This window comes from Acanthochromis polyacanthus, chromosome 1 (assembly GCF_021347895.1).
Source record: "Acanthochromis polyacanthus isolate Apoly-LR-REF ecotype Palm Island chromosome 1, KAUST_Apoly_ChrSc, whole genome shotgun sequence".
Taxonomy (NCBI): Eukaryota; Metazoa; Chordata; class Actinopteri; family Pomacentridae; genus Acanthochromis; species Acanthochromis polyacanthus.
Genome location: NC_067113.1, coordinates 9937223 through 9951123, shown reverse-complemented (window position 1 = coordinate 9951123; position 13901 = coordinate 9937223). Strand labels below are relative to the sequence as shown.

The following is a 13901-nucleotide window of genomic DNA, read 5'->3' as shown; positions in this document are numbered from 1 at the left end:
GCCGTCCAATCACAGACAGCGCTGTTAGATGGTGATGATTGGAACAAACATGGCAGCCTGCTGTTGCTGCACTCTCCGAAGGTTGTTGTTGATTTGAAAGGTTCTCTCTAAAGTTCATTAACATGCTCGGCCTGACCATAAAGGAGGTGAGTAGAACCGCACGCTGCTTTTTAGAGCTACTCCGTTCATTTGTAGAGGAAACTGAACGTACACTCAGTAAGGGATGTATTTTCTGGCTAAGATAATAACATTGGGGGACCAAATGTCCTGTTTTCCCAGACATGTCCTGTCCTGGTCGTCCTGGTTGGGTTGTTTTTTATTAAGTGAAGAAAATGTCTTGGTTTTCATCGTTTTTCACTGGGCCACTAAATTTATTAAAACTAAAGATACAGTCACGGGAAAATGATCAGACCACTCTTATTTTCTTCAATTTCTTGTTCATTTTAATGCCTGGTACAAATAAAGCTACATTTGTTTGGACAAATATAATTATACCAACTAAAATAGCTCATAAGAGTTTAATTTCAGAGCTAATATCAGACATTTTCTATGATTTTCTTGATAATAACCAAAATCACTTCAGTTCTTACATCAGTAGCTATGACATTGTTCTGTCAAAAGCAGCTTTTATTATTCCATGTTTTCCTTTCTGTCTGTTTTAGTCCCATGATCCACACAGGAGTTAGTACTGATTCATAACCATTGTTTCTGGTGACTACAGCCATGCATCTCTTCATGCTCTCCACCAGCTTCTGACATTGTTCTGCTGTCACAGCAGTCCATTCCTGCTGCACTAATTCAGACTAATCTGTTTTGTTTTTGGGCTTGTGGTTCTCCATTTTGTGTTTGATGATTTTCCACAGGTTTTCAGTTGGATTTAGATCTGGTGATTGAGCAGCCAAGGCATGGTTCCAGTGTTCTGGTTCTCCATCCAGGCTTTAACTGACATTGTCTTGTTGGAAAATCCAGTCATTGGAGGCAGGAAAGAGTTTTCCAGCTGATGGAAGAAGACTGTTTTCTAGAGTAGCTCCAAACATGACCTGGTTCATTTGCCCTGTTCCACCCAGACTGAAACTACCCTACATGGTCACTGATCCACCCCCATGTTTTACTGTAGGGGCAGACAGTCTGGTTTGTAGCTTCTCCAGGCTTCCTCCTAACTAGTAAGTTGGCTGGAGTGGGCCTCAACTGAAAACTGGATTCATCCCTGAAGAGAACCTTAGCCCAATCATCAACAATCCAATCCTTGAGATCCCAGCAAAGAGTAACCGGCTTTCCTCTGCCTTTCCTTGATGAAGGGCTTCTTCCTGCCCTGTGTGACTTCAGACCAGCTTCAACAAGTCGCTTTCCAATTGTCCTCGCCCAACAAGTCCCGTTTCTCCACAGTGTCCACTCATTTTTAAAGTCCCTGGAGGTCTGATGATGATTCCTGACACAGGAACGAATGAGTGACGATCATCTGATGGGTAGAAAGACGTTTCCTGACCAGCTAGCAGTTTGGTAGAACCATGTTGGGCTTGTTTTTCTTGGTGTAATGAACAGCTGTCTTGGAGATCTCCAGTTTTTTTGCTACCTGTCTCTCATTCATGCCAATTTCCAGCAGTACCAAGATGGCTGCCTTTGTGGCTTCACCTAATTCATTAGTTTTAGCCATTGTGTGAGAGCTGACAACTTCTGAGTTGTGCTATGACTTGAATGTCAGCAGGAAACCACTCTAGACCTTTACATGTGCAGTGCTGCTGATGACATGAAATGGCCTCTTATATAACCTGGAATGCAATGAAGCTGAAGCACGTCAAATAGGACATAAAGTATTATGGAATCAGCTGCATTTATTGTCTTGTTCATTGTATTCTTCAGGTAATGTACCTTTAGTGGTACCAGGCATTAAAATGAACAAGAAATTGAAGAAAACAAGGGTGGTCTGATGTTTAGTTGGCAGTCAAAGAATAAACATTGACTGTTGCTAGCTCAAAAAGAGCTGAGTGTAATAAACAATTGATAACTTGTCAACTCATAAATTTATTTTGATTGTCAAATAGCTGAGCCCAGCTTCCCAAATGTGATTATTTATTGTAATCTTTCTCATGCCATGACAGTAAATTGAACAAAACAATGCATTTGAGGGTGTTAATTTGGACTTTGGGAAATAAATCTACATTTTTCATCATTTTTGTACATTTTGAAAAGCCAAATAACTTTAATTAGTTAAGAACTTGATTAAGTAGACTATGTTGACTGATAAGTAGATTAAACAACAGTTTAAACCCCACTCCTCAGCTGGTGTTTATCTTTGTTCTCCAGGTTTCTTTGGCACTCAGGGAGGGAAGAATCTCCCCAAAAGAGCTCTGCAAGAAGTGTCTGAATCGCATCAAGAAAACCCAGCATCTGAACGCATACATCACTGTGACAGAGGAGTCAGCGCTGAAACAGGCTCAACAGTCAGAAGCCAGGCTGCTGAAAGGTTTGGACACAGGAGTTTTGCTTTTAATTCGGTTCTATTTTTAGTCGCAGGTGTTACTGTTTGATCTCATCTTTCTTCAGGCGTCCCTAAAGGTCCTCTGGATGGAATCCCTTTTGCAGTCAAGGACAACTTCTGCACTAGAAACATCAAGACCACATGTGCCTCCAAGATGCTCAAAGGTATGTGCGAACTGTCTCCATGATGAAGTTACTGTGTCTTAAATTGTCCACTCTGTCAGTCCAGTAATTATAACCTACCCATGCTCTGGATACAGACTACACTCCACCGTACAATGCTACCGTGGTCCAGAAGCTTCTTGACCAAGGAGCCATTCTGATGGGGAAGACTAACCTGGATGAGTTTGCAATGGGGTACGGCTGCTGCTGTCTATATAAGGATGTTTCTGCCCACAGCTACTCATTTAAACATCCCAGGCTGTATATGAGTTTGCTTTATAAAGTTAGTATGACTGTGTAAATGACAGTCATTTTTCTGAACTGATTTTGTCCTCCCAGTGCGGGCTGCACCGACGGGGCTTTCGGTCCAGTAAAGAACCCCTGGAGCTATGCTGCTCCATACAGAGAGCAGAGGGGGGCAATGCCAGACTCTGACTGGGTCATCACTGGAGGAAGCTCAGGTGGAAGCGCTGCAGCTGTGGCCTCGCTGACCAGCTACCTGTGAGGGAACACATGCACTCCCTTAGAAAAACTGTTCCAAAAGAACTCGGAGAGAAAGGTTTGATTGAACATCATGTTTACTGGTGAAAATGATTCTGGTTTGCTGTTTTTCAGGGCTCTGGGCTCAGACACAGGTGGTTCCACCCGTAACCCAGGAGCGTTGTGTGGTGTTGTGGCCCTTAAACCAACTTACGGTCTGCTGTCCAGACATGGTCTCATCCCCCTGGTTAACTCCATGGATGTACCTGGTATAGTGACACGCAGTGTGAATGATGCAGCAACTGTCTTAGGTAAGAAAGAAATAATAACCTGTCAACACGCCAGTGACAGTTTCTCATGCTGCACTGTCTCGTATTCATAGCTGAATGTTGATCTGGGTCTAGATATTGCTTTTGTTTCTCCTCTGAAGCTGGTCATAAGTCATATCTTAGTTTATGTGTTCCCAAATATCAAAAAGAATACTGATATTCTAAATACTTGGGTGAATTTCAACCACTTGTAGCACTATAGAGCAATGATTTTTGAGTGAGTGGTCTCTTTCTTTGTAACATAAAGCAGCTAACTGTGAGTGCATGAAAACAGTGAAAAAAAATAATAGTTACTAGATGTTAATCCAGTTCTAAGATCATGTAGGTTATAGAACAATGGTTTGTTCTGGTATTCTACTGTTCAAAAGTTTGGGGTCACTTAGAAATATTCTAATGTTTGAAAGAAAAGCAATTTTTATCAATGAAGATAACATTAAATGAATGATAAATCCAGTGTCGACATTGTTAATGTGGTAAATGACTATTGTAGCTGGAAACAGCTGATTTTTAATGGAATATCTCCATAAGGGTACAGAGGAACATTTCCAGCAACCATCACTCCTGTGTTCTAATGCTACATTGTGTTAGCTGATGGTGTTGAAAGGCTCATTGATGATTAGAAAACCCTTGTACAGTTATGTTAGCACATGAATGAATGTGGGAGTTTTCATTAAAAACATGAAATTGTCTGAGTGACCCCAAACTTTTGAACGGTACATGGAAACGTTTACATTCTCAGTGGTGTTATTTGAGAGAAAACTGCTACTCTAAACAATACTTGAGCAAAATGGTGCTTGTTGTCTTCTCCAAATTTGACCAATCAGTCTTGTCTGAGATTACTCAGTCTGGAGCTCCAAACAGCAGTTTTTTTTCTTAAAGTAGATACTTTTTTCTCTTTTTAAAAAGGTTCTGCTGGAGTGGTTCTTGCAGTCTGAACGTACACAAAAGTTCTGACCACCTGCAGTTTCCTGCTGTGGCACAATTTACAGCCACCAGTGGCTCAAACCTGACAGTGATCAACAGCTGGGGGCACCAATGCACGAGCATTGTGCCAGCAAAAGCAAGCAAGCAAATGTGAATGTAACCAGTGCACACTTTGTTAAAAAGGAGCTTTTCCAACATTTCATGAGAACGAAAATACATAAACATGTTTGTTAGACCTCCGAAATATATGCAGTTATTTTTTGAGATATTATGAATAAACTTATTATTTATTGTTAGTTTTTCTTGTTCGTCAATGACCTTAAGGGAGCCTTTAAACCTGTCCACATATCGGCAAGAATGTTTATCATTATAAATAAATAAATCGGCGTGTCTTTTCCATATTGTCTATTTGAAATGCTCTCCTATGACAGTCGATGTAACCTGGGATTGTGCTGATGTGTCCAACAGGTATCCTTCAGGGTCTTGATGTAAGAGACTCAACAACAGTTGCGGCTCCTTTGTCACTAACAGAGCTTCCAGAAGACTTTGATGTCAAGAACATCTGTGTAGGCATTCCTAAGGTCAGTGCATATATATAAGTATTCCTACCGTACTTGTAGCAATATTAATGTATTTTCTTGGCACATTAACTGTCGCTAGTACAGACATATAGCATTTGCATTTTGAGATTTGACACACAGTTGCTGTCGGTTAATTTTCACAATTTCAAACACTTGTTGCTGCAAACAAAATAAAAAGTGACGACTTGTGATAAAGAACACAGCAGAGAATGAAAGGATTATTTTACTTTTGCAAATGATATCCCCTTAAATGCTCATTAGCTAGAGAAACTGTTTTTATTCAATGTTATCTTTGTATTTTCCAATGCAAAGACAGAAAGCTAGATGAAAGACATCAAATTAGATTGCTTGTATTTTGAGATGACTGTTTGTGAATGAGCACAAATACATTCAGTCTTTACATCAACTTGTCTTTCCTGTCCCTGGCTTTATGTCAGGAATACCATGCCCCAGGGCTGTCTAAGGAGACTCTAGCACAGTGGAGTCGTGTTGCTGACTTGTTTGAGAGGGCAGGTGCTCAGGTGAAGCAGGTGTCTCTACCCCACACCCAGTACTCCATTGTGTGTTACCACGTCCTGTGTCACGCTGAAGTGGCGTCTAACATGGCCCGTTTTGATGGCCTAGAATACGGTATGAACCAGTTTGTGATATGTTCATGTGGTTTAGAACTCTATGCACTCCTCAATCAATCAAACAAACTTTATTTATAGAGCATTTTTCATACAATAAATGCAACACACAGTGCTGTACAGCATTTAAAAACTTTAAAAACAAGTAAACCCATCCCACCCACCCTCCATTTATGCATATATGCACACAACTGCACCAACACACACACATGCACACCCACTCTCACCACTGACTGTAGGGAGACATGGCATGGCACTGATGATTGTGGAAAACTCCTGTTCAAGAGTTTGGGGTCACTCAGACAATTTCACGTTTTTAATGAAAACTCCCACTTTTATCCATGTGCTAACATAACTGCACAAGGGTTTTCTAATCATCAATGAGCCTTTCAACATCATTAGCTAACACAATGTAGCATTAGAACACAGGAGTGATGGTTGCTGGACATATTCCTCTGTACCCCTATGGAGATATTCCATTAAAAATCAGCTGTTTCGGGCGCCCAGGTAGCTCAACTGGTTGAGCAGGTGAGCGTGAACAGGGTCTATAGTCCCAATGCAACGGCCTGGGTTCGATCCAGCTCATGGCTCTTTGCTGCAGGTCTTCCCCCTGTTCTTCTCCCTACCTTCCTGTCTGCCTCTCTTCTAACCTGTCAAACAAAACCAACAAAAGGCCAAAAAATAACTTTAAAAAATTAAATAAAATCAGCTGTTTCCAGCTACAGTAGTCATTTACCACATTAACAATGTCTACACTGGATTTATCATTCATTTCATGTTATCATTGAAAATAAACTGCTTTTCTTTCAAAAACAGGAACATTTCTAAGTGACCTCAAACTATTGAACAGTAGTAAACGTGTTACCAACATGTCACAGTGTGGTGATGAAGGTGATGTTATTGACCTCTGTCACTGTTTGCCAGGCCATCGTAGCCAGATAGACAGTTCAACAGAGGTCATGTATGCATCAACCCGACATGAGGGCTTCAACGATGTAGTCAGAGGGAGGATACTGTCTGGAAACTACTTCCTGCTAAAACAGTAAGACTGCATCCTGAACCTTTGTGCAGCTTTCAGATTCACATCACTAACATGAAACCAGCATGCTGCTTACTCACTGGGACATTTTCTCTGTAGGTACAGGGGGATTTGCTTATTTATTGACCTATCTTTTTATGAAACGAGAATATTATTATCTTGTCGTAGTGAATTACTCCCAAAACTGAAAGAATCAGCTGTTGACATTCCCACTCTTTTTCCAGGAACTACCAGCACTACTTTGTGAAAGCCCAGAAAGTCCGTCGGCTTATAGCAGACGATTTCAGGACCGTGTTCGGCTCAGGTGTGGATGTGCTGCTGACACCCACCACACTGTCTGATGCAGCCTGTTACCAAGACTTCAAACAGGAAGACAACCGAACACGCAGCGCACAGGAAGACGTCTTCACGCAGCCTGCCAACATGGCAGGTACTGATGCATGTATAGGAAGTGTGGGAGGAACTGAAATATTCTGTACTATGACATATACCGTACACACCCACACCCGTAACCTTTGATCCAAAACAAGTTCAGCTTAGTCAATACTTCTTATTTTCTGTCCTGCAACAAAGATACATTCAAACATAAATGTCAGATTGACATTAAAGGGGGAAATGACTTGTTGTGAATAGAAGTAGTTTCCTCATGCTACTGTTTATCTCTGAAGGAAATCACAAAGCCTAGTCAACATGTCATGACCTCAGCTTAGATCAGCTCTCAACCCCAGCAGTTTCTGGGTTCTTTTTTTCCCCCCATTGCTACTGTCACATTTTCACTCATTTTTCTCTGCAATATAAACTCCTACACCTCTACAGAAACATCACAACAATGGTTAGAAGGAGAGAGAACTTCAAAATGTCGTCTTTTGTGCAATATCACAGAGTTCAATACAATTTCATGTAAGTAACAACACGTCATCTCACAGCACTTAGCATAGTGAGGTACAGACCTTATGAACCCAATAAATTAAAGCTGCATTTGGATTTCTTATGAACGACTGTGGAAAGAAACAAGAAAAACCATGGGATAGGGAAAGAACATAAAAACCTCCGACAGAACCAGGCTCAGGGAAGGCGTCATCTTCCTCATGTGGGGGTGAGGGGGGTGTGGATAGCAGGTGGTGAGTCCAGCGGCTGCAGATCAGAGCCGTGTAGCTCCAGATCCACAGACATCTGTGGAGAGAACAAGCACAGGACCTCAGGGGAAACGCAGAGTTCCGTGATATGTAATGGTGATATATAACAGTAAGGAGAGAATAGAGGAGCCCAGTGCATCATGGGAATCCCCTGGCAGTCTAAACCTACTGCAGCATAACTAACAGACAGCTCAGGTGATCCCAAGCAGCCCTGCCTATAAGCTTTATCAAATAGCACAGTTTTAAGCCCAATCCTGAACTCAAACTGGGAGCTGATTCCACAACAGAGGAGCTGATAGCTGAAGGTTCTGCTTCCCATTCTGCTTCTGGAAGCTCTGAGAACCAAAAGTAAACCCGCAGTCTGAGAGTTAAGAGCTCTGTTAGGATGATATGGTACTATAAGGTATTTCAGATAAGATGAAGTTTGGTCATTAAGGGTTTTATATGTTAGCAGCATTATTTTAAATTCTATCCTGGATTTTACAGGGAGTCGATGAAGAGAAGCTAATATAGGAGTAATTTGATCTGTTACTGACAGAACATTTATAGTCATAAATAGGAAAAAAGATGCTGGATTTCTTTGATCATTTATTTTACAGAAAGTGACACATCCTAGAATCAACATGTACAAGACTATTCTAAATGGCCCTAGGTTAGTGAAAATAAATGGTGACGCTGCTTCCTATTGATATTTTAATGCCATTACTACTGTATTTATTACTCCTGTCTGCTCTGTGTTAAACACAAGATGGGCTTCAGTCAAAGAGTCCATGAATGTTAGTGTCATGAGTGTTTGTCACAGCTGAAGGAGTTCTGAGTTAGTTTTTGTACAGAGTCTGTTCAGTGCGAATGGTTGAAGAAATGTCACAATTTTTAGATCGGATTTGGATCAATCAAGAACAGCGTGCCACATGAGTCTTTGTGGTTTTACAGCTTGTTTCTTTGATTTAAAAAAACATGCCTTTTTAATCCACTAACAGGTTTTGGTGTTCGGAGGGTTGAAATGTATCTCAGAGAGCTAAGGGAGGGTGTTTGCATTCTGTCAGACTTTCTCCTGCCATTTGTCCCTCTCCAAACTAACATCTAACTAACTTTAAGTTCTTAATCATTGCCTTTTCCTTGAACTTTCTTTCAACTCCAGGCCTCCCAGCTGTTTCTGTGCCAACGGCATTGTCAAGACGTGGCCTTCCCATTGGCTTACAGCTCATAGGCCCTGCCCTCCACGACAAGAAGCTGCTCAGTGTCGCCCAGTGGATCGAACAGAGGGTTGGGTTTCCCTCCATCAGTGACTGGGATTACTCCAGAGAGAGCAGGAGTGACACAGGAGTGACCAAAAGGGAGCAGACTTCAGCTGTATGAAGAGAACAAGGAACCAACTGTCGACAAAGCCACACAGTGGTCTTCCAGTGTGACCATGATAACTGCTTGAAAGATGCCTTTCAAGGACATTTTTTGTGGTGGGAATCTCTGAGTCATTTACTACAGTAGCTTGAAGTCTAACTGATGGAATAAAACATTGTGACATGAAAACCTCACTATTGTACAACATGCATCATGTTATAAATGGAGGGAAAGAGTGTTTAACGTCCCATCCCGCTGTATTTGTTGATTTAATGTGTTGCTATTAAATCCGTGCTACTGTTATTTATTTTCACAGTGGTACTTAAGTCATTTTTAAGGATCAGTGCATTTACACTACCGGTCAGAAGTCTGGACACACTTTCTCAATCAGTGTTTTTTCTTTATTTTGACTACTTTCTACATTGTAGATACATACTGAAGACATCATTCTCTGCATGATCTTCATGAGGAAGAACCTGAAGTGGTTTCCCTTCACAGATGTGCCTTGTCAAAGTTCATTGGTGGAATTTCTTGTCTTCTTCATGGGGTTTGGACCATCAGTTGTGTTGTGCAGAAGTCAGGTTGGCCCACAGCTGACAGCCCTTTTTGACAACTGTTAGAATCCATATTATGGCAAGAACCAATCAGCTAAGAGAAACAACAGTCCATTACTTTAGGAACTGAAGATCAGTCAGTCTGGGAAATTGAAAAAAATTAGAATGTATCTCCAAGTTCAGTCTCTAAAACCATCCAGCTCTACGACCAAACTGGTTCCCATAAGGACTGCTCCAGGAAAGGAAGACCAAGAGTCTCCTCTGCTGCTGAGGAGAAGTTCATCCGAGTCTCTGGCCTCAGAAATGGAAAGTTAACAGCAGCTCAGACTAGAGCCCAGATAAATGCCACCCAGAGTTCTAGTAGCAGACACATCTGTGAAATTTTTGAACTTTTAAACAGTAGTGTACATAATTAGATTATTTTAATACAAAATAATCTCTTCCTGCCTTAAAATGACTTAGTATTGTGTAATGACTTACACAATACAATGTGCAGATCTGTGAAGTCCCCACCCCTCCTCACCCGCACACCAGCTCACCTACCCCCTGCTCAAAAGCTGTCGAACTTCTACACAACACAGTAAAAGGTTGCAGTATTGGATTAATTTAGAAAAAAAACAGACGGGATCTTTCCTAGGTCTACTCACACATTATTTACGTGACTACATTTCCAGAACCCACAGCAACTACTGCTTTTGTTCCAATGATTTATGGTTGTTAAACGTGCCAAAGGTGCATTCTGAACTAGGGAAACACTGTTTTAAGTATTCTGCCCCTGCTGCCTGGAACTCACTGCAGAAGACACCGAATCTGAAAGATCTCATCACTATCGGAATTTCTGAAAGCCGTATGAAGGATCTTGCAGCAGCTACTTTTCACACTTGTTGTTATTTTAGTGTAAATTCTTAATCCTGTGCTTTTAATCTAGCATGCATTTTATTTATTTTGTTGAGTGAGTTAGTGTTGGGGCTGCACAGTGGGCTAGTGGTTAGCACTTTTGCCTTGCAGCAAGAAGCTCCCTGGTTCGAGTCCCAGCCTGAGCCCGGGATCTTTCTGCATGGAGTTTGCATGTTCTCCCTGTGCATGCGTGGGTTTTCTCCGGGTACTCCAGCTTCCTCCCACAGTCCAAAAACATGCTGAGGTTAATTGATAACTCTAAATTGCCCGTAGGTGTGAGTGTGAGTGTGATTGTTTGTCTGTATATGTAGACCTGTGACAGACTGGCGACCTGTCCAGGGTGTCCTCTGCCTTCACCCGAGTCAGCTGGGATAGACTCCAGCACCCCCCGCGACCCTAGTGAGGATAAAGCGGTGTATAGAGAATGGACGGATGGAGTTAGTGTTGTCTGTTTTTAATTGCTGCACTTTTAATATTTCTCTGGCTGCTGTCTTGGCCAGGCTTCCATAGAAAAAGAGGTCATTGTATCTCAGCGGGACCGACCTGGTTAAATAAAGGCTAAATTTTAAAAAAAATGCCAAATTCATAATTGTAGACTATATATTTCGGTTGATTTTTCATTTTACTTTGATCAACATTACAATGTAAAATACATTAAACTATACTACTATTATTTTATTGAACTCGGTGAACTCAAACAGCAGCAGGCTCTTTAAATCATGCTGGCTCCAGCAGACACTTTCCCTACAACACTAACACAGTCTTGAGTTAAGTTCTGGAATTAACTCAAGTGGAATCTTTCCAATTTGCCATTTACAGAACTGGAAAGTGGCCTAAACTTGGTTACTATACTAAATGCTTACAGGTCACATAAACGTGCTCCAAATTTACTCCAGGTCAACATAATCTTGATCCACAGCTCTGCAGGAAGAAGTCTATATTTAGTCCACATTGCATGTTACACATAAACAATCCTGATACTGTAACCTTGATAATATTTGCATAAGCGGTTCTTTTGAATATTGGGTATCAGTGATGTATTTGCCTCAAATGGAACTCATAAATGAATGTTTCCATGCGGTGGACAAACATGTACCTCTTCCTCTATTTCCTTGTCAGTATCAGCATTTGCATCTGCAAACAAAATGTTTCCAAGCACCATCTGAATGAAGTGTTTTGTTGTTGCATACTTGGTTTATTCAGTGCACAATTTTGTTTCAACAGTCAAAAGAAAAACAAGTCTGGCTGAAAACCGCATAAAACCTCTATTTTGAACTGTACTGTATTTACAGAAGCTGCATTACCAGCCTCTACCTCAGCTGGCCCCATTAATACAATTAGAATTAGGATTAAGAGGCTACCTCGAGGTTTTGGCCTCATCTCTGTAGAGACATTGGCAGCTCGGGTTCATCTTTAAAGGAATCCTTGAAGTCATGTTTTAATTTTAGAAAAAGCCAGATTCACTCTGCTTCAAGATTGTGTTCAGCTAAGGCAAGTCCAAAATTATTGCTCAAACAAGGCAAATGTTATTTAAAAAGCGAAAGGCAGTTACCAAAATCTAAACTGTCTGGTTCAGTGATGCACCAATTTTATATAAGAAGCCCTATCATATTGATTTGATAAAGCTTCGGGCAGTTGTAACATGAATAAAAAGCAACAAAAAGGTGTTGAAGGTAGCAACATGGGTATCTGGAAAAGAAAAATAATCTGAAGTCTGCTATGGCCTTTTAAACATGAAGCTTGGGTCACACATATTGAGCTGTTTCCTGTGTCAATCAATCAATTAAACTTTATTTATATAGCACTTTTCATGCAGTTCATGTCTACATAAAGACACACAGTAGAACACACAAAGCTCATGCTGGGCTCTTGTTTCCTCTGACATTCTCCTCTCCGGATGTGTGGATTTGTGTGGTATCCCCTTCTCCTCTCTTTCATCCTTGCTCCATCCCTCCCACCTGCCCGGCTCTTTCCATTGCTTCACATTTGATCCTGATCTCCTAGTTTATTGCGCAAATGTCGCCCTCGCTCACGTCTGACAGAGAAGGTCGTGTTAATGAAAAGCAAGCGAAGCGCCGACACACATCAGTAACGTCCCTTCCACAGACACAGTTCTGGTGTACGACTCCTACATGCTAACACAGTCCCTTTCATGTCCAATTTGGCCCTGACAGTTGCAGACACTGCTCCTCTGATACATTTTAAGCTCTCTTTTCACCCTGGATTAAAGCACAAATAGAGCATCTATGCATATGGAAGAATAAACACCATAGATCATAAATTACAATTTACAGTGCCTCTATAGAGATTTATCTGATTCTAACATAGAATAATAAACACCGATCGCATGCTATCACCAGAGGTAAACAGTACTCCTTTGTTGGTTTGAGTCAGGGATTTTGCAATGCAAAACTATAGGTGAACTGTACACTAAAGGAACAAGCTGCCAACAGGCGTGTGCATGTGTGTGGGCCTGCTCCTCTTTAAACCAGAGGATTAGTGACACAGCTGTGTGGTGCCAGGGGAAGATTTCCCCAACACAGACACCGGCTCTTTCTAACTTGCTGCACCTTCAACAGATTACCTTCTGGTTACATAAGCTCCACATTCTTTAAAAGGCCATTATCAGATCCATTTCAAGGTCAAACATCACCATGAGTGCCTGTGTGTGTTAGCCCTGTGATGAGCTGCTAGTCAGGATGTGTAGATAGCATCTAGTTCTCTGTGAGGATGGAGGAACAGATGACTAGATTTAATATAGACTTTCTTTTTTTGGTTGTTTTGTTTTAACTGTTGGGGATCTTCTAGCTGCAAGTCAAAACTGCTAACCAACAAGCCACTGTGCAGCACTACCCTCAGTGGTGTGAAAACACGCCTTTTGCTGTGGCACCCCACAGGGTCATCATGCACATCCGTGTGTGTAGAGCATGATTGCAGTTCACATGATCCAAACTGAATTTATTGACCCATACAGTAAAAGTCAAGCATTTAAACAGTTGTTTTTGTTTACAACTTTATAAAACAACAGTAAAGACATCAGTATCATGATGTACCACATATGGAATTATATAGTAAGCCTTCCTGACAGCTTTGTAGACTGTATGGTACATCTTTATTTATTAGGTACACTGTCAAATTTTTCAACACCAGTTTTTTTTGTTGGAAATTCTGTATGTTACTGTCTCATTGTACTCTGAAATGAAAGCATAGAACAAATAGGGGTTGTTTTTTTTTAAAAATTTATTTAGAAACCAAAATTTATTCTAAATCTCATCAGAGTAGCACCTTTGGCAGATAACAGTTGAACACACTCATTCCTTCCACAGTGGAAATCAAACATTCTTCAGAAAG

At 41.1% G+C, this 13901-nt stretch overlaps 1 protein-coding gene across 1 annotated transcript; it reads left to right on the top strand.

The window, feature by feature from the left end:
* The first annotated feature begins 10 nt into the window (after positions 1 to 10).
* qrsl1 (glutaminyl-tRNA amidotransferase subunit QRSL1) lies at positions 11 to 9406 on the top strand. The gene is made up of 11 exons (XM_022194864.2): positions 11 to 146; positions 2305 to 2464; positions 2545 to 2643; positions 2739 to 2835; positions 2980 to 3141; positions 3256 to 3431; positions 4842 to 4954; positions 5392 to 5584; positions 6508 to 6625; positions 6847 to 7052; positions 8900 to 9406. Exons 1-11 carry the CDS (start codon positions 123 to 125, stop codon positions 9115 to 9117), a joined length of 1566 nt encoding a protein of 521 aa, XP_022050556.1. The 5' UTR covers positions 11 to 122; the 3' UTR covers positions 9118 to 9406.
* Positions 9407 to 13901: the final 4495 nt, after the last annotated feature.